This window comes from Andrographis paniculata, unplaced genomic scaffold (assembly GCF_009805555.1).
Source record: "Andrographis paniculata isolate CXL003 unplaced genomic scaffold, ASM980555v1 Contig34END, whole genome shotgun sequence".
NCBI classification, from domain to species: domain Eukaryota; kingdom Viridiplantae; phylum Streptophyta; class Magnoliopsida; order Lamiales; family Acanthaceae; genus Andrographis; species Andrographis paniculata.
This window is the reverse complement of record NW_026137567.1, coordinates 3,563,454-3,584,324: the sequence shown is the minus strand read 5'-3', so window position 1 is coordinate 3,584,324 and position 20,871 is coordinate 3,563,454. Positions and strand designations below refer to the sequence as shown.

General features: G+C 31.7%; 3 protein-coding genes and 1 pseudogene across 4 annotated transcripts; 2 read left to right on the top strand and 2 right to left on the bottom strand.

Moving 5' to 3' along the window:
• The first annotated feature begins 695 nt into the window (after positions 1-695).
• On the top strand, positions 696-1,825 carry LOC127248503 (serine/threonine-protein kinase BSK1-like; annotated as a pseudogene).
• A 4,217-nt stretch (positions 1,826-6,042) lies between these two features.
• LOC127248472 (kinase-interacting protein 1-like) lies at positions 6,043-9,342 on the top strand. Its single transcript, XM_051270824.1, has 2 exons — positions 6,043-6,340; positions 6,409-9,342. Exons 1-2 carry the CDS (start codon positions 6,247-6,249, stop codon positions 9,183-9,185), a joined length of 2,871 nt encoding a protein of 956 aa, XP_051126781.1. The 5' UTR covers positions 6,043-6,246; the 3' UTR covers positions 9,186-9,342.
• Positions 9,343-9,560: 218 nt separating this feature from the next.
• LOC127248703 (uncharacterized) lies at positions 9,561-12,304 on the bottom strand. Of its 2 annotated transcripts, none has more exons than XM_051271189.1 (3): positions 11,485-12,304; positions 10,793-10,903; positions 9,561-10,089 (listed from the first exon to the last, which is right to left on the bottom strand). In XM_051271189.1, the coding sequence occupies exons 1-3, from the start codon at positions 12,136-12,138 to the stop codon at positions 9,907-9,909; spliced, it is 948 nt and encodes a 315-aa protein (XP_051127146.1). In that variant the 5' UTR covers positions 12,139-12,304; the 3' UTR covers positions 9,561-9,906. The 2 variants fall into 2 exon arrangements, with proteins under 2 accessions (XP_051127146.1, XP_051127147.1); XM_051271190.1 differs by having other exon boundaries at positions 10,023-10,163.
• A 1,317-nt stretch (positions 12,305-13,621) lies between these two features.
• On the bottom strand, positions 13,622-19,347 carry LOC127248686 (ABC transporter G family member 1-like). The gene is made up of 8 exons (XM_051271154.1): positions 18,974-19,347; positions 18,427-18,512; positions 16,952-17,416; positions 16,766-16,852; positions 16,108-16,239; positions 15,605-15,802; positions 15,381-15,467; positions 13,622-14,722 (listed from the first exon to the last, which is right to left on the bottom strand). The coding sequence occupies exons 1-8, from the start codon at positions 19,233-19,235 to the stop codon at positions 14,093-14,095; spliced, it is 1,947 nt and encodes a 648-aa protein (XP_051127111.1). The 5' UTR covers positions 19,236-19,347; the 3' UTR covers positions 13,622-14,092.
• Positions 19,348-20,871: the final 1,524 nt, after the last annotated feature.

The following is a 20,871-nucleotide window of genomic DNA, read 5'->3' as shown; positions in this document are numbered from 1 at the left end:
TGCATGTTTAAAATCTATGCATAATTCAAAAATTTTATATAAACTTGAGCACTTAAATATTTACCTATTTATCTAATATTGTAACATTTGAATTGATTAACAATGTCATTCATATATATTACGGTAAAAAAAAGCTCTAGGTTTTGCCTAGCTATTTCGGCTCGAAGTTCTATAAAAAAAAATACAATTTTTTTTCCCGGCAATTTATACAACAGTTTGATTAAATCAAGTGAAAACCAACACTTCTATTATAATTTAAAATAGAATAACAACATTTATTTTTAATTTTAGATTTAGAGATGGTTTAGGTAGTTGTAAAACTCATTTGAAAAGTACCAAATTTTTAGAAAAATCATTTCCAATCACTTTTAAAAAAAAATGTATCAAAATCTACTTTATTTAAAGCTTATCAATTTTATAAGTAGAAATAAGACAAAATTTTATTCAAACAAATCATTTCATGTTCATTAAATATAATATTATGAATAATATTTGTTTAAAACTAAGAGTAACACCGTCAAAGGTAACAATATATATTTCTATTATAGTTTCAAATTTATCATTTATTAAATGAAAAAATACAATTCATTCAAACACTCTTAAACTTGAAAAATCAATTGATTTTTATAGCCACATCAACTTAGGACATTTTATATTTAATGAGACTAACAATGATTTATTCACTAAGTAGACAGATGGGAGCAGAGGCACCGCTGCTTCTCTTCCGTCAACAGACCAATCAGCGGAAGATTTGCGGAGTACTTAGTAGTGGAGATTAAGGCAACGACATACAATTTCAGTTCGGAAAATATCATCATGTCTTACAACAGGGAGAAGACTAACAATTTTGTCTTTAAGACAACCACTGAATCATTGTGAAGAAATTCACTAAAATAGTGTCGTCTGATCCTACATAGTTTGCAGAGGAAGCGAAGGAAGTAGGGAAGCTAAGACATGAGCAACTGATGAATTTGATAGGGTATTATTGCGATGAAGATGAATGGCTGCTCGTTGTAAATTTATGCCTAAAAAATATTCTCGCTAAACATTTATTGCACTGGGAGAATAAAATTCTGGAGTGAACTATGCGATTACGAGTTGCTTTATATATAGCTGAAGCACTAGATTATTGTAGCTAGATATGATATGAGAAAGAAATATTCGTCGCATAATGAATTTTCATTTGTAGAAGAATTTCTTTACTAAAAAGGCTATAATGGTTTTTAATCTTACTTCATAGTGTTTGTAGTACATACTAAAGAAGTGATTGACATTCAAAGATCATCTTACTAAACTATAAGCTTTGCAAAATAAACCTGAAGTTCTATTTTGTTTGATGTTAGGAATTCCAAAGCATGAAAAAGTACCCTTCACGCTACCACAACCACTTTCACTATAAGTGATGCATACTTACATATAGATGATCAATGCTATTTAACAATTTTTGGTGATGCAAGATTACAAAGACAAAGAAAGATCCAACGAGTTGTCAAGAATGGGGTAAACAAATGAGAGATATTGGATTCAACAAGTGACTTGACATTCCGTTACAAAGATTTTATAACTATTATTAATTGTTATTCTCAATTCATAGATGTGGGTACTATGATTTCTCTAACTATTCATGCATGTTGTACAATTGTAGCCTTGGTACCTCATGTGATCAGCTTGATGCTTTATCCGTGATGCAATGTAAGATAAATGCATCTACACGGAATAGTACACAATATTTTACATGAAGGTCGTGGCCTTTGCGCTTGACATGTATAAGAAAGCAACTGACATACTAAATGAGGCTACTTATTTGGAAGAAAAGAAACAATGATGCGGTAAAAGGTAGACCCCATACAAACCGTCATCAATTGTAAGAATTCTATTTTAATTTGTCTCATCGTACACATATTGTAGATGAATTATTTGCTTTTGAATTTGTTATCTCTAAGCTTAAAGATTCATATGAAAAAGTTTACATTATGCAATTTTTTATCAACTATTTTATACATTTTTTTAAGATCATCTCTTATTATTTTTATATAATTCTTTTGTTAGTAATTATAATGTTAATTGGGTCAAATCAACACCGTGTTGATTTAACCTAATCAACATATATAATCAAGGCAACACATATTTTTTTATAGTACAACATAATGTTGTTTCATATAAAAAATATATGTTGTACAATTTAAATGTTCCGTCCCACAGAGAATGTTACTATTTTCTATTTATGTTCGTTTCCCAAAATAAGAGTGTTGTTTTTTAATATAATAAATTCTCTTACAATTTACAATATATTGTATAAATATTATTACTTTCATATTACATAATATTATTAGGGGTACTATTTTTGTCGTTTTTACTACAAATCAATATAATACTAGTATTAAAAAATCTATGTATGGAAAGTCAATGATACTCTTCTTACGGGCACAGGGACTATAAATATTTTTTAAAAATAATGTCGATCTATTGTTATATTTTCTTTATTTATTTTGTTTCAAATTGAGAAGTTTTTAAATTTAAAAAGAAAAATAGATATAAAATCCTACAATACACCATGAATTTTTGAAATAGTCATATTCAAATAATACTTTCAATTTTCCCCAAAAAGATAAATAATGATAGATTGACATCTAAAATAAAAATGTTATTTTGTGTTTTTTAATATGATGTTTGTAGAATCAATATATGATGCCATATAAAATTGTCTAAAAATTTGTCTTTGAAGTAAAAACTTGTTAGAGTTTAAAGTTCTGTAAATGTAATATTCATTCCCATTATTTTGAAGCACGTAAAAATTTTCTTCAAATCGATCTATAGATTGTATAATTATAATTATTTTGATTTTCTTATTCGATTGAATAATTTTGAGGGAATAAGAAATTTATGTGCATGTGAAATGATTTTTCATATCAAATAGAAAATAATGTATATAATAATATATTTTTCATATTTATAATAATTACTTTAAGTTTATAAGTAAAAATATTAATATCATAATTAATATTAATGACAAATTGATGTTTTTATTAATAAAATTAATCTAGTATGTTGATTTCTTTTACGATCCAACGGCTTAGATGAGATTAAGCATGACACTCAAATCGATATTCTTCATCAGTTACTTGTAGGAGTACCCGAGAAAGAGAAGATAGGTCTTTGTTATGTGATTTGTCAAACTATCGTTCTATTTAGTTAAAATTTTAGTACTCCCTCCGTTCCGCGACGATGATTCTTTTTCTATATTTGTTCGTCTCATAAAAGATGACTTATTTTTATTTTTAGTAAATTTATTCATGTTAAACATACTTAACATATATAAATCAGTTTAATTAAATTTTTAACTTTTTATACGTAAGATTCACTCAAAACTCCTTTATTTCTATATCTCTCCCCAATAAACAAATATTTTTATTTATATTTAAAAATTTTTATTTTTTATAAAATTAATTTAAAGGTAATTATAAATAAATAAATTTATTTATTTATTTATTTGTATTATATAAAATTTTATTATCCATAAACTGATATTCATATTATATATTTTATTTAGATATAATACTAAAAATATTTAAAATACTAACAATACTATTTATATAAAAAATAATAAATTAATATAATAATTTACTAATCTACACTACCTAAAATATTGTATTCCTGCCACAATTGCTCATCTCTTGTGAAACGGAAAGAATATATGATTATAATTTTTATGAAATAAATTAAATGTAATATATTTTTTTAAAGAAAAAAATTATTTTAAATAAATAGGTAAAGATTTGAAATAACAAAAATAAGAAAAAAATATTATGAATGTTTGCAGATTAGAAGTTTTTAAGATAATACATCGTACAAGTAAATACTCCATAGTCCCACTTATAAGGTCTATCTTTCTATTTTCGCTCGTCTTATTTATTTTATCACTTTTCTTTTTTGGAAATGAATTGTACACTTAATCACATTTTAAATTTTTTAATTTTAATTAAATCAATTAGTTGTTTTAATCTTAAATCTAAATTTATTTTTATTATAGAATAATTATTTTTATTAATACATTCTTAAATGAAATCCTGCCACACATCTTACAAGTAAATACATTCATTATGAATTTTTGAAATAATCATATTCCAAATAATACTTTCAATTTTCCACAAAAACACAAATAATGATAGATTGAAACGTCGAAAATGAAAATGTTATTTTGTGTTTTTTTCATATGCTGCTGGTAGAATCAACATACGATGCGAAATAAAATTATTTTAAAAATTTATCTTCGCGAAGTTCTCTGAATGTAATACTTATTTTCATTATTTTTAAGTATTACAAATTCTTTTTCAAATCAATCTATAGTTTTACATAATTATAATTTTTTTTTTTTTTTGATTGAATAATTTTGAGGGAATAAGAATTTTGTGTGCGTGTAAAATGATTTTCACATCAAATATAAACAATATGCATAATGATATATTTTTTATATTTATAATAATTACTTTAAGTTTATAAATAATTAAATTAAAGCATAATTAATATTAATAAAAAAATTAATATTTTTATTTGCAAAATTAATCTGATATGTTAGATTTTTTTTTTACTATCCAACAACTTAGATCTTTCAACATTTGTTAATAGCATTACTAGTTATCATTCAAGTTTTAAGAACATTATAATGGTTGAAATTGCTGTTTAATATATTTCTATTTGGTTCAATATATTTTAATCTAAAAATATCTTTCTATTTGTTAAATTGTGATTTGAAATTGATTCAAATTTTTATTTAAATAATATTTTGATAATAGTATAATATTTTTTGAGAGCTAATAATATATTTTTATTGAAAATTGTATAAAATGAATAGTGAAAATTTTAATTTGAAATAATAAAACAAACACACAATTAAGTTTAAAACAAATTTTTACAATTAATAATAGCACCCACATAAATCAAAACAAGAGCCTTGTGTGTGTTTTCTTATTAATATTATCGTGCGTGACTATTTTAATTTTTAAATTAAAATATTTTATGGATATGATGTTAGTAAAAATAATAATTTTATAATATAAATAATTATATATTAAAGAAATAATTATTAATTTAGTTAAATTTTTTTAAAAAATTATAAATTTAAAAATTAAAAAAAAATTAAAATGTATAATAATAATAATAATAGTAATAATAATAATAATTTGAAAATGACGATGGTAATGATGTAATAACGTGTGATGGAGGAAAAGCATAGATGCCAGCTCCATGCAGAATTGGAAAGGTGTGCACTTCACGTTCATAAATACTATTCCTCTATTGTTATTATTATTATTACTCTATGTCATAATAAAAGTAGAAATTAACAATATTTTAATATAAAATTAAAATATAAATTTTACTAAAGAGAAATAATAAAATTCTAAATAAACCAAATTATTTATAGAATTATGTATAAATTTAATAATAAAAAAACATATAATTAATGGCTAAATTGCACAAAATTTACATGTAGTTTTATGAAATTGCTTCAAATTCTAGTACTTTTAAAACTGTTTCAAATTTGTTTCATAAACTCAGCGTTTAACTCATTCGACGATTCTTATTCAACGCTATTTGATCTAAATGCGCTCAACATGCAAATAAATTTTAGAATCTTAATTTCTAAATCTTTAAAATTGCAAAATATATTTATTTTTCTTATATTTAGCCTAAAAAACAATAAAAACAAACTTTTAAAACCTGAAAAAAAAAATAATTATTTTTTTAGACTAAATATATTTAAAAAACAAATATATTTCTAATTTTAACAGTTTAAAAATTAAAATTCTAAAATTTATTCGACCTTTAAATATATTTAAGTCAAATACTCTTAAATAAGACGGTCTAAAAATTTAGAAATAGTCTATGAAACCGAAATTTGAGACAAATTTTAAAAGTACACAAAATTCGAAATAAAATAAAATAATAATAATTAGTATTATTGGAGCGTATGTTGTGCAAACAGTAGGTGAACGGGGGCCGATAAATCCTCGTTTCCACTAATCCCATCACACGTACCGTCGCACCATTCTTCCTTCCTTCCTTCCTTCACTCACAAATTCCCAAAACCAAAAGAAGAAAACAGAATTACATCTGTCCAAACTCTTTCTCTTTCTTCTGTTTTCATCAGTAATGAATGAAATGTGAAATCTGCAGGTCACCGGAGGAGGAGGAGGAAGACTTTCTACCTTCCATCGATAAACAGATAGATCAATCATCATCATCATCATGTTGCAGAGAGCTGCAAGCAATGCGTATTCATGGTGGTGGGCCAGCCACATCCGCACCAAGCAATCCAAATGGCTCGAACAATGCCTCCAAGGTATCATAATTCCATTCCATGGATTTATATATAATTGATGACGATTCATTTCCCTGTCCATTTCACAGACATGGAGGAGAAGGTCAAAAGAATCCTGAAAATCATCGATGACGACGGCGACTCCTTCGCCAAGCGGGCCGAGATGTACTACAAGCGCCGCCCGGAGCTCATCTCCTCCGTCGAAGAAGCTTTCAAATCCTTCCGGGCATTGGCCGACCGTTACGACCTCTTGTCCAAAGACCTCCAGAACGCCAACCACACCATCGCCACCGTCTTCCCGGAGCAAGTCCAGTTCGGCATCGGAGAAGACGACGACTTCCCCTTCCCCAAAAACCCCCCTTCCGCCGCCGCCATCGCCGCCGGCGCCGGAAAACCCAATTTCCCCGTTCCCACCATTCCCGAAGCTCCGCCGCCCCACCCCGACTGGAAACCGACTCCGATCCCCCCCGCCACCGCGTCGCCGAGGGCGGCGCTTCCGCCGCCGTCGCCGTTCAAGAGCAAGAGATCGTCGGAAGGCGAAAACCAACCGAAATCAGGGCTGAGCAAGGAGGAAGCTTTGGAGGAAATCAAGAAGCTTCAGAAGGAGATCCTGGCCCTGCAAACGGTGAAGGAATTCATCAAAAGCTCCTACGAAAATGGCGTCACAAAGTACTGGGAAATCGAGAACCAGATCATGGATATGCAGCACCGGGTCCTGGAGCTCCAGGACGAGTTCAATGTCGGCGCCGTCATCGAAGACGACGAAGCCCGGACATTAATGGCGGAGGCCGCCCTCAAAACCTGCGAAGAAACCTTAACAATGTTGCAAGATAAACAAGACAAGTTAATCTCCGAAGCCCGTCAAGAATACACCCGAATCGAAACCGCCTGCAATCGAGTCAAATCCCTCCGCGACAAGTACCTCGACGACGATCCGGACGCCGGCGCCGGCGAAAATTCCGGCAAAGACGTAACTCAGTTAATAGTACAAGAAACAAAGGCAATCGAAGCATCAACCCCACCATCAGAAAAGCCTAATAAGGACAGCGCCGACAGCGTAACCGCGATCATGGCAGTGAACATAACCGTCTCCCAAATGGTAGAAAAAATCGACCATTTGGTGAACAAAGTGCTAAGCCTCGAGACGGCGGTGTCGACGCACAACGCCCTCGTCGACATGCTGACGAGGCAGGCCGACGAACTCCACGCGCAGATACATCGGCTGGAGGACGAAAAGAGCACATTGATCGAAGACGCGGCCGCCTTGAGGATGAAGGTGAAGGAGATGGAGGAGAAGCTAAGCAATCTTCACGACCTGAATCGAAACGTCGAAAGCCAGCATATCGACATCCAGAAGGACATGGTCGAGGCTCGATCGAGCCTCGGAAACCTCTCAGGTCAGGTTAGTGGCGTAAAGCTCGAAGACGAGACAGAGGAGAGCGAGTCGCAAGACAACCTCGAGGAAGTCGCCAAGTCTGAGGAAAAAGTCGAGGATAAGGTCGAGGATGATGGCGACAACAAAGATGTAGTAGCTCAAGTGGACGAGGATGCGAAAAGCTTCGTCACAGCTTCCGACATCGATTCGATGAAAATTGAAGAATCGAAACCGGAAGTACTACCGGAGCCAGAATCGAAAACAGAACTGGAGCCAGAATCGAAAACAGAACTGGAGCCAAAAACAGAGCCCGAAACAGAGCAACTTCGAAAAGAGACTAAAAAGACGGCGTCGTCGATCCATCCGATCCCGCCCCCGGAGAAAGTCGAATCTGAGAAACCCGCCGCGGCGAGGAGCGAAGACATGAGCTGGCAACAGATACTCTTAAGCGGAGTCGAGGATCGCGAAACGATCCTACTAAAAGAATACACGGCGATCCTCCGAAACTACAAGGATCTAAAGCGGAAGCTCCACGAAATGGAGAAGAAAGAAACCGACGCCCAATTCAACGAGACGCTCCGAATGCGGGAGCTCCGAAAAGCCATACTCAAGCGCGATCAAGAAATCCAAATCCTTCGACGACACCTGCAAAGCTCATTACAAGACGGTGAAGACATCGAATCGATCTTGGAAACAGACAACGACAAAATGACCGAAGAAATAACATTCGAGAAACTCCCATCCCTCACAAAATCCGAGTTGAAAATCCGGTCAGACATTGACGCCATACTCGAAGAGAACCTCGACTTCTGGCTAAAGTTCAGCACGGCGTACCATCAAGTCCGGAAGTTCAAAACTGAGGTCGACGACCTGCAGAACGAGGCGTGGAAGCTTAAGGAGAAGAGGAAACCCGACGGGAGCTCGTCGTCGCACTTAAAATCCGACGTTAGGGCGATCAGGAACCACCTGAGGGAAATTCAGACCAAGCTATCGGTCTGGTTGGATCAGAACGTGTCGCTAAAAGACGAGCTCGAAAACAGGTCGGCGTCGCTGCAAAGCGTTCAAGACGAGCTCGGAAAAGCTTTAGGTGAGAACGGCGAGGAGGAAGAGATTCAGTTCAGTAGCCTGCAGGCCGCGAAGCTGCAAGGAGAGATTGTGAGTCTGCAGCAAGAGAACAACAAGGTTCGGGAGGAGCTTCAGACATGTTTGGATCATGTCAAGATTCTGCGGCTGGAAATCGACAAGTCGATACGGCAACTTAGCGAGGATTTCGGCATTAGCGAGCAGCTAGAGAACGCGTCGAAAATGAGGATACCTCTGCGAGCGTTCTTGTTCGGAAGTAAGGCGAAGAAGCATAAGGCGTCGTCGGCATCGTCGTCGTCGTCGACGTCAAGCTCTATATTCTCACGGAAGAGTAATACTAATAATAATACGAGCAAAAGACATGAGGTGATCAAGAGTGATGCTGATGTACATATGGCTAGCCAGTGATGATCATCTGTTTATTTTTTTTTGATCTTCGATGTTTTTAGCTGCATTGTAGTAAGCTAGCTAGATTTTATTTCATTTTATTTTTTATTTTTTTGAGAAAAGATTTGTGGTTTGATTCTCGTTTTGGAATAGGAGTTGTAAGTTTGTTTTGCTTCTTTCTAATATTTATTTTTGCTTGTATACTGTTTAATATATCCCATGTTCGAGAAAATGTGAGATCTTAAAACGGCACACACCTATTACCGATTGGTTTTAGATTAAAAGTCCAAATTCTTTCTTAAAATATCATAATCATGGTGACTGTATTGAGTATTGATCATGTTCGAATGAACTTGGTAAAAATGTATGCAGAGTAACTAGAGATTTCAACAAATGCAATGTTACTAAGAACGTTACGAAGGACACGATTCAGATGACATTAGCTCACTGTACTATCTTCAATCTATATATTAGGATACTCAATTTAACAATTATCCGGCAAAAAGTAAATAGTTTTGTCTATCATCTTATAAGCAGCAACTGTGCAAGAAAAACGTTCGATTTCTGCCTCTTCCACAGCACAGAATATAGAAATCGATATAGACATTGTAACAAAGTACTTACTGTGCGACAAACTACGCAATGGCTCCATCAGCCTTTGCCATCGTCATTAAGGGTGAAAAAATTCCATTGCAGGCAGCAGTTAGCATCAAGAAGAGAAACATCTGTTCCCACCATTGAACTATGTCAAACTCTCTGTTCTTTTAACTTGGTCGATTTCTAGATTTTGTAATCCATCTGCTTGGAGATTGGATGTCCCGGAGAGTTTCAGTTTCTGTTCTTGACATTTTTTGTGCTCGGTTGCAATGAATTTCCCAGCTTTCCCTATTGCAAGAATGAGCTCGAGTTGTTTCTGCTGTTGCTCCTACAGATAATCAAGAGAGGTATTGAAGTTGATTAACACCATGTTCATGCATAACCGAAGTTCGTCGGTGAAAACTGCATAATTGAAGACCGAAAAATAGTAAAAACAATTGAGCTCATCTCACAGTCCAAAACAGATTAATCTTCAATCCAAACAACGAAATATATATATAAATTGGGGACACAAAAGAGCACATTTTGTATAGCATTCCCTATCCGACTATGGCATCCTAAAAAACAAGGAACATTCGAAACCCATGGAAGGGTGCATATATACAATCAAATAAAACCGAACTAATAGAATGTAATCGTCCAAAGTCTTTAGTTTAATATAATTAAGGAGTCGAACTCAAGTCATATTTTAACTAGCCAAAAACAAGTTCGATATTTTAACTGGTTCCTTCATATTTTGAGAACAATGTGTTTATCATTAGGCCTTTCACATACTCGGTTGTACGGTTTTTTGTTGTAATTGTAACAATTAGAAAGGAAAGGGATTGATATTTTCCTTGTCAAAAGTAATAATCAAATTCATTCTTACCTAGTGCATAAAAGGAAGATGTTCGAGAAAATTAGAAAGAAACAAATGGAAGTTTTTGTTTTTGAGCAGCGATCATCTCAAGACATAAGCTATGATAAGTGCTAGTTTCCAACACCATTATCAGTCATCATCCTACCAAGTTTAGAAATCGAAAAATCTATACCTGCATAGACAACATAACCTTTTGAATTTCCCCGAGCTCCTTCTCCAAAATGCCTTCATGTGTTATCAATGCTTGGGTGGCGTCTGAATTTTTCTGGATCAATTTTTCCATCTGTAAACAAAGAATAAAGAGCTCTTAGATTTCTAAACAGACTAAGAACGAAATTTCCTAGAAACTAACATTAACATTCGACTTCAGCAACACGACGCATCCAACGTTACACAATCAGTTATCTTCTAACAAATAGATATTCAATCGGAACTTATGATACACTCACCTCACTCTTTCAATAAATCTCCTTTAAACACGGTTCATCTCATCCAAGAACTACAAGTTCAGACATAGACAAAGTATAGAGCATTTTATTTCACAAGTGAAGCAGATACAATGCAGAAAAGAAGAATTCCTGCAGATGTACAGCTGAACTTTAACTTCTTATTCACCAAGTGATTACCATACCCAAAATCTGTCCTCTTAACATATAAGCCCTAAATCTTTTGCAATTACCCAACATTTCGACCATTTCTGGATGATGCTTTCTACAAACACTCTTTTGCCTATTTCTGAGAACTAAATTCATTCAATTATCAGGAAAACATTTGCATCTAAACCATCCTCCCATGTACAATTGAAATTGAACAATTAGATCACGATGAACTGCTCATTCAAATATGAATTGATCATCACAATACCTCAGCCATGGGTTCCTTCAGAGCCTTCCGGTTAACTCGAAACCGAATCCTTAGCTTCTCCAGACGCCTTTCTATCGCCTGAACAATCACTGAGGAGCTGTTCAAATCATTTTCTAATTTCTCCACCTTCTCCAACAAACTAGCCCTAGAAGAAACCGGCCACCGCAAATGCTCAACCCCACAAATCCTTCTCCACTGCCGCCGTCTTATCACAGCTCCGGCCACCAATCCGCCGGCCAGAACCGCGCACTGCCACAGCAAAACCTTGCTTTCCAACAAACCCAAGGATCCGCCCTTTTTTATCCCACAGCGAACGGCGATGTAAACAGAAGCCGCAGCCGATGACACGAGGCTGAGGAATTCCAAAATGGAAAGAAAAGCATCGAAGCTTGTGCTGCTGCCATTCCCGTTAACCCGAGCACGAGAGGCGTCTCCGTCCGGTTCATCTAAAACGGAATCGAAACTTGCAGCCGCGAACACATGAGTTTGTGATATGGAAAGCCTGTGATTCAGTAGCTGGGGCCTTGAATTTGGGGATGGAAAATGCAAATTAGGGGATGCCGAGATGAAATTGGGATTTGGCGAGGACGGAATGTTGTATTGGGTAGAAGAATTGATGGTTATGGAGGAGAGGGAGCGAAGTGCGAGGGACATTGTAGCGACGGTGAGTCAGTTGAATCAAGCTAACAGTTAAGCTGAGCAGAGAGGAACAATGAGTATTTGGCTGGAGATGGTACAGGAATGAAATAAATGCATGGATTCCACCACTTCCATTGAAACGTCAGCACTAAGCACAGAACAGAACAATTGTGAGGCAGAGGGAGATTGTGAACCGAAGACTGAAGGAAAATAATAAGGATTTACCCGAAAGTTTCAATAAACATGAAAAATAGAAAAATATTAAGATAAAAAATAAAATAAAACACAGATAAAAAGAACAAAACTTATCTTCAAAATGCAATTACATTCAAAAAACCAAAATATAAATTTTTTATTTCATTAAAAGTTTGATTTGATATTTTCATGTTGTAGATGAATTGTTAGGGTTGAAGAGTAGGTGTGTTTGTTCGAAGTTATATAAGATTAGAATAGTAAAAATTTTAAATTTGAATAATTTTATGATAGTGTTATAAATACACGGTCACACTTTGAATTTCCACACCACTGGACCAATCCTTACTGGATAACTCTATATTATATTTTGTTCATATGTGGCCGGAGTATGAAAACGAAAAAGTAACTGATGAAAATTATTTTAGAGAAAAATAGTGATCAATGATAATACTCCCTCCGTCCCATTGAAATGTAACAATTTTTCATTTTTGTCTGTTTCAAAATAAGGTTACCATTTCCTAATTTAGTAATTGTATTACCTATTTAATATAATAAATACCATTTCAACTTAATTATAATATATTACATAAATGACATTACTTTTATATTACACCGTACTAATAATAGGAATATTTTTGTCTTTTTTTACTACAATTCAATATAATACTAATATTAAAAAATCTACATAAAAAAAGCAAACGTCACCCTTCCAACGGGACGGAAGGAGTAATTGAATATATTGAAGAAATATATAAATATATGTACATGTATTATATACATTTCCAATTTTCCTAATTTGTTGTGATCTCATCGTGAAATAGAGGTTTACTATCTTGTGATAGTAAACTATTTGTGTTATCACCTAAGTTCTTTACTTGGTGTCCTTTTTATGCTTCAATTTTTAGTTGTGTACAACCTTTTCTTTTTCGATTTTTCATATATATAATAAAGTAACATAAAAATGCATATAACATAAGATAAATTATATAATAATTCCTATGATTTACTAAAAATTAATCATTTTAATAAACTATTTAAAATTTATCGAAAAAAACTATTTGTATTTTGTAAAAACCCCGCCCCACCAATTAGAATTTAATGAAATATATGTCTTAAATATTTGGACTACTACAATTACAATGACATATTTGACTAAATAAAATCGTTCTTTTTAGTTGTAATTCAAATTAATTAATGAAAGTTCCGCTTAGAATTTCACAAAATACATGTATATCTTACACAACTTTTAGATCATAAAAAATAATAATAATGTTCCAATATACAAATAAACAATGTAGTGCAATTTACTCAATAATATAAGTTATTTGATTCTTAAGTTCTAAAAGAGATTACACATAGTGCATCATGAAATCTCCTATAGACGGCGACCTGAATAGTACACCATGTGTTAACGGATAGCATACGGTATTACCATATAAAACACACAATATCCGTTAATATAATATAAATACAATACATTCACAACATATACAACAGTTTAGCACATGACATACTCTTATACAATACACAGTGTAATTATGAACAAACCAACGCATGCTGTTACTACAAACAACATATGTTGTGTGTAGTAAAAAAAAAGTATTGTTTCTATATATATTATGTATGATAATTTTCCAAAATCAGCACCGTGTATATATATATATATATTACACACTTATAAATAATCATGGGTATAACTAACCTAACAACTCCTCCATAATCATTTTCCTTAGAGCATAGATTTCTTCGTATCAATCCTTTGTTCTTGTTAAAATCAATCCTTTGTTCTTGTTAAAAAACCCTTAACCATGGGCTTAAACTTCTCACTAGCTATTAAAACACCCCAAAACATAAGCCTATAGACAACAAGCATTGCAAGAATGACAACCAAATCGATCCACTTAGAGTAACTCGTCTCCATTTGCCACACATTTTTCACTATCTCATCTCCGGTGATGACAGATTGTCCCCCTTTAAGCTCATTAGGAAATATCAAACCTTGAAATTCATTCTTGTAGAAACCTTGGAAGGCATACTTGTGGTAAGAAATGTGGTACACGGGATACTTCCATACGGGCTTCGGAATATCATTAGGCAAGCGAAAGAAACCCCCGTTTAACAAGAATACACCTTGAATCCCCGAACCTGTTATGATCCCTGTAAGATAATCGGGCACAATTGGTGCCACTGCCATCATGAGGCTCTCGACCAACATCAAGTCCAAAAAGAGAAGCAATATGAAGTACACAAAGTGATCGAAGCTTCTTTGTAAGCCCACTAGGTAATAAGCCATTGTTGCCGGAATTGCAGATACTAGTAGAAGGTAAGGGATGGAAGATAAAGAGTTAGCTACAACAAATGATGCCACACTGTAGTGTCCATTAAGCCTTTCGCCCGAAAATATCTGAAATTAAGAAAAATAAAAAATAAAAAAAGGAACATTCCTTGTATATATATGCATACATATGAGTAGCAAGTTCAATTTGAGTTATCCTAATGAAAATTGGTCTTAATCAAGAAAATGCTTCATATCACAAAAGACATGAACATTCAAACAATCCATTTGATTTGGTCAAACATGCAAATGGTTGGGAAATGTTGAATTGTTTTGAAATATATATATATGGCTGTGGATCCTGTGCTGATCCGGCCAAGTCAGCATAGTGCTGATTTGACCGAATCAGCATATGACATACACATAACTAACGTATATTTATACATAGTATAACATATGCTGAGTTATAATATAACATATATGATATTATAAATATACTGATATACGTATAAATATATGCTGATATATGTGTATATATATATCCTTAAAGATCTTTAGTAACATAAATTTGAAAAATAAAAAAAAATATATACTTATTCTCTATTATATTAAATCCTGTTTTTTTTTTTTTTTTTTTTAAATTATCTTGCAATTATGTGACCAATATTTACAATTCTTTAACTTTTTATTCTTTTCCTACCAAAATTGTTCTAAAAAATGATAGAGTAAGAAGAGGAAAATGGTAATAGGAACTTTAGTGGTCATTCTAAATGAAAAAGATACTTACCTTCATATCTTCTATGAAAGAAGGGAAACCTCCAACAGACAATACCGTCATGAAAGCGGAAATAAACGTGAGCACTGAACCTCTAGCCTGCCAAATTAAATGATATATGCATACATATGTTATTCATTCTTATTTATTTATTTATTTTTTAATGAAGATGCTAATATATTAGTTAATTAGCATGCATTAGTTTGTGATTATTGCATATAGATTTGAAGTCATACTTGGATCGAACCGTAGGTATGACCAATGTCATAAAAGAGTGTTCCTATGCACAAGTTCAAGACAAGATATATGCCGAATCGAAACCAGTAGTAGCCAAGATCGCGAGACATGTTCACAAATGATCGTTGGGTGAGAACTAGACATTGAGTCACGAATCCTGCTCGTCGTATTATCTTCTTCGTCCGTGATCCATCATTCTACATAGCGATGATTCATTGATATATATGTGAACATATGTTATATATATATATATATATATATACATGAAGTATCAAGGTAAAATAGCATATTTAGCTACACAAGGAAATTCACATAACATATGTCATATTTAACATAACATATATATAAAATCGACCTTTTACTGGACATGAAAATTGATGAATTTATCTATACATGATTAGATTATGTATCACTGGCTTTTTACTGTAACTTCAAACTATTTTGCAAAAGTTTTGTAAGTTCTAAGATAATAGTATTTCTTTTCGAATAAAGAGTTGCTTACCTTTTCACAAGATATCATATTCACATAGTGTTGCACTTGTCGAAAAGTGTCCGATGTCTGATATGCCTTAATCAGAATTTCTGTAGCTTCTGATGCACTTCTTGTAGTACCAACAATTCCTTGTTCAACATCCTACATTCATATTTGTATGAGACAATAGTAATTAATAACATAAAAATTATAATGATATATAAGAAGTTATATATTAAAAATAGTAATTAATCATACATACCACATAAATTACAAATTTCTATATGTATTTGTTTGGCCGCGGTTATTATTCTGACTGGATAGTCAAGTCAGCACACAGACAACGGATTATTTTTTATATAGCAAAAAAATATGTTGTACCATATTGAATCATATGCTATGCAGATTATATATTAGACCGTATTATATAAATATATTTACTATGCTGAAATCAATAATATATTATCTTATATAAAATTATAACCTATATTGTATAATATATTACCATGTGATGTCAAATATGCGATGTTTGTCTTTTATATATATATATATATTGATCGAGTCAAATCAGTACAGTCCTAATTTAACTCAATCAGCACTGTAATTCAAGCAGTATTTGTTATCATACAAGGGTTTCAATATTGTATGCATATATATTGACATTAGGTAGATATATAAAAGAGCTCACCATATCGAAGTCTTTGTTAATTGTTCTGAGGTAGTGATCGGATGGATTCCTCATAGTCGGGCACACAAAGCCATTTGAAGCAAAAAACTATAAACGATGTTGTAATTATAGATCAATTGGCGTTAAAAGCACAATATAATTCTATGTTGTAATAACCTTGAATGTGGTATATAAGTATATCATTACCTCATTTGCTCCCATAGTCGAGCCAAAATAGAGAGTTCTTCCTCCGGATAGAAGGCAAAGATTTTTGAAAAGCTCGAATACTTCACTACTAGGCTGGTGAATTGACGCAACAACACTTAAATTGTCATGCTTCGAAAGTTTGACTATATGATTCATGACATGGAATGCAGCGGCACTGTCCAAACCACTAGTCGGCTCATCGAGAAATAAGAGCTTTGGGCTTGTTAGAATTTCTATGCCAACACTAAGTCTTCTCTTTTCGCCCCCACTAATCCCTTTTGCGCCCCACCCGCCAATTCTTGTGTCGACGGCGTCTTGTAGCCCCATATCTCTTATGGTAGCTTCAGCTCTATCTTTCTTGTCTTTTTTGGACATTGAATCGGGAAGTTGGAGTTGAGCTGAGTAGTACATGGCTTCTCTTACCGTTAATGTGCTCATTAGGTTATCATCTTGGGTAACATAGGCCTATGACATTCAAATAATATATATATATATATATATGGATTCCTAGGTAAGAAAATCGATTTATTTACATGAAGAGATATTTGGTACTTAGCTTTAATTAGAAACACAAACCGGAGCCTGTCATGAGATGGTTTGTGCTTTTCTTAATCATCAAATTATATGCGAAATCAATGGTTTAATTGATGTTAGAACCTTAATGAATCAAGAGCATGTTCAACATCAAATATATGTGCATATTATATATAGGTATGTAGAGGTTAACATGTTTTTTTTTTTTTTTTAACAGTTTTTTACAATTTATGAATTTTTTATTTGACATATCAAATTATATATTTATTTTTTATTTTTTTATTACAATAAAAATTAATTTTATATTTAAAATATTACATTAACATATATTTACATCATATCAAATAATTATTTAAATTCGTAATTTTAGTATTCAAAGTTCAAAATCCTAACAAACAACGCATGGGTGTGTTTTCTTTGGGTTTGATTTGGAAAATATTAATTTAGATTTTGTATTCCTTTGATGAAATATTTTGTGAAAAAATATATATAATATATATATATATTTGGGAAACTTAAAATTCAAATAATAATTTTTATTTATTTATTTTTATTTTTAGAAAAAACTTGGGTAAAGAAATATACTTGTTTTTCACATTGTCTAACATATATCATTTAGTGTTCAATGGATCGATAATATCGTTCAACATGTGTATATATGTAATTTACTAGTTCTAACATGTTTGCCTTCAATATTTGATCATTCCCGATAAGCATTATATATTTCTAATACATTTTGCAATTTTATTTAATAAGATATATTAAAAATTATATGATACAAATAAATATAAATTAAGATTAAAATAATTAATTAGTCTAACTTAAATAAAAAAATTTATAATGTGATTAAATTGTATAACTATTTTTTTAAAAAAAATAATATAATATTTGAGACGAACGAAAACATAACTATTATATGAGACGGAGGAAATATTTCTTACAGAAGTGCCAAAGGCCAATGCCTCCTTTCGACCATTAACAAGGATGTCTCCCTTCAGTCTAGTGTTAGTGTTGGAATCTAATCTTCCTGCACAAACCAACATAGTTAATTACTTTATCCGTTCGTCAAATTTACTTTCATTTTTTTTTTTTAGTCTGTCCTTAAATTTACCCCTATTATTAATTTTTGTAAGATCAACAAATCAATTTAATTATTATAATTATCATCTTTCATTCAACACTTATTTACACCAAATATTACTTCATTTATTAATTTCATCTCTCCTCATATTTGAAAAATATCACAATTACCTTTTTTTTTACTTATTATTATTTTTTTAATAAAATATTTATTTTCTTAATCTTTGTGCCAAAATCAAATATTCTAAATTTATGAGACGGAGAGAGTAACTAATTAGTTAAACACTTCCTCAATTCATCAAACTAAATGCTCACGATCGAACAAATAATATCACAAACATAATTTATTTATGATGTAATATATATATATATAATTAGCGATCGATGAATCCATCGATCGCACCTGACCTGCTAAGGCATCAAGAAGAGTGGACTTCCCACTGCCAGACGGCCCCATGACGGCCACAACTTCGCCCGGCGCTACGTACCCGGTGAGCCCCCGGAGGATGTGGCGCCGGCCCCCCTCCACCGTGCGATCCGGCACCATCACCGACACATCTTTCCATGTCAATAAAATTGCCTTGGCCTTCGATTTGGATTCGAAGGGTTCTGGAGAAGTTATACTCGTGTTCAGAAATGGTATTGGGGAAGATTCTTCATTCAAATTCATGGCTATGAAAAAATTGGCTAGATTTCTGTAAGTAAACTAATTAAGATCTATATATATAGCTATATTATTGCTTTCCTCGATTGCCACCATAGCCACGATGCACATGTGCTCATTAAATTTATCACATTCACCTATTCATCTTTTTAATAAGGCGGCTTCTTCATATTTAAATAAATACGGTCGCGTGAGCGATGAGCCTTTTTTGTTAGTGACACTGTATTTTAGGAAGTGTAAATGAATAAGTTATTAATAATAAATTATAATATTATTTTTTATATTAGTGTCCTTGGTATTTTAAATATTTTTAGAATTATATTTTAAAATATATGCACTATGAATACTAATAAAATTTTATATAATAAAAATGAATAAAAAATATATTTATTTATTAATAATTAACTTAAAATTAATTTTATAAAAAATAATAAGTTTTAAATACAGATAAAAAAATATTTATTTATCGGGAATAGAGACATAAATAAAGAGTTTTGAATGGGCTATAAGTGTAAAAAAGTTAAAAATTTAATTAAATTAATTTATATTTGTAAGGTATGTTTAAAACGAATAAATTTATTAAGAATAAAAATGTTTCATTTTTTATGAGACCGACAAAAATAAATAAATAAATCATCCGTTGTGCCAACATGATCACTCTTTTGTGTTTTTCAAAATATTATATAAAAATCCTTAAATAAAGGAATTTTGTTTAATTTTTTAAAATACTAAAGAATTTCATATAATTTTTAAATCATAAGATAATAATATAGACTTTTCAAACCACAAATAAATTACGGAGTCATTTTGCCTTTTAATTCCTAACAATGAAATAAACGATTGAATCATTTTTAAAATTTTAATTCCTAACAATGAAATAAATGATTGAATCATTTTTAAAATATATATACAACAAACCTATATTTCGAAATAAATACTCTGCCACGTCATGGGCTTTGGTTGACTTTTGATTTATTAATGTGTAAAATGTGATATGATAAGATCTGGATCACAATTTTGTCTCACAAATTAAATGTTGCTATATATATACACACACCTATTCCTCCACGAGGATTTCAATATGTATCAAAGAAATTTTATTAGACTTAACTTTCATTAGTGTGGAAATATTGTGTTAATTTATTAATCCCTCTGTCCGTCATTAAGGATTATATTTACATTTTGCGTCATTATATCTAACATTAAAAATACCTTTATATTTGTATAATTTTTTATATAAATGAAATTCTATTAGTATTATAAGACACTAATGAAAGTATTTTTACAATTTTTTCTTAATTTGTACTATATTTTGATATAATAATTAATATTCAAATATCAACATGCAAAAAAATAAATGAGATCTTAGAGCGGGACTGGGTAATATAAATTTTAATCAAATGATTTTTATTTTATTTTTTTTGGGTTATAACTTTAATTGATGCCAAGAATTTCTACTAATATATTAAATGTGATACCAACTTGACACATTAACTTCCACGATGGAATAACTAATATAAGGTAGTGTTGTTAGAATATATGACCATAAAGTCAAATTGTTCGTTGTTGTGTATTTTATTTTATTGGAATAATTTTTATCTGAAATAAAATTGAATATTTATAAAATAAGAAATAAAAATTA

Bases quoted from the DNA above. Each gene is read 5' to 3' on its own strand.
- LOC127248472 (XM_051270824.1), top strand. From the start codon at position 6,247: ATGTTGCAGAGAGCTGCAAGCAATGCGTATTCATGGTGGTGGGCCAGC. The intron at 6,341-6,408 runs GTATCATAATTC...TCCATTTCACAG, and splicing joins GCTCGAACAATGCCTCCAAG to ACATGGAGGAGAAGGTCAAA.
- LOC127248703 (XM_051271189.1), bottom strand. From the start codon at position 12,138: ATGTCCCTCGCACTTCGCTCCCTCTCCTCCATAACCATCAATTCTTCT. The intron at 10,904-11,484 runs GTATTGTGATGA...CTTTGTTTACAG, and splicing joins TGAAGGAACCCATGGCTGAG to ATGGAAAAATTGATCCAGAA. The intron at 10,090-10,792 runs GTATAGATTTTT...GATTATCTGTAG, and splicing joins AGGTTATGTTGTCTATGCAG to GAGCAACAGCAGAAACAACT.
- LOC127248686 (XM_051271154.1), bottom strand. From the start codon at position 19,235: ATGAATTTGAATGAAGAATCTTCCCCAATACCATTTCTGAACACGAGT. The intron at 18,513-18,973 runs GTCAGGTGCGAT...TGGTTTGTGCAG, and splicing joins TCTTCTTGATGCCTTAGCAG to GAAGATTAGATTCCAACACT. The intron at 14,723-15,380 runs GTAAGTATCTTT...TCTTAATTTCAG, and splicing joins CTTTCATAGAAGATATGAAG to ATATTTTCGGGCGAAAGGCT.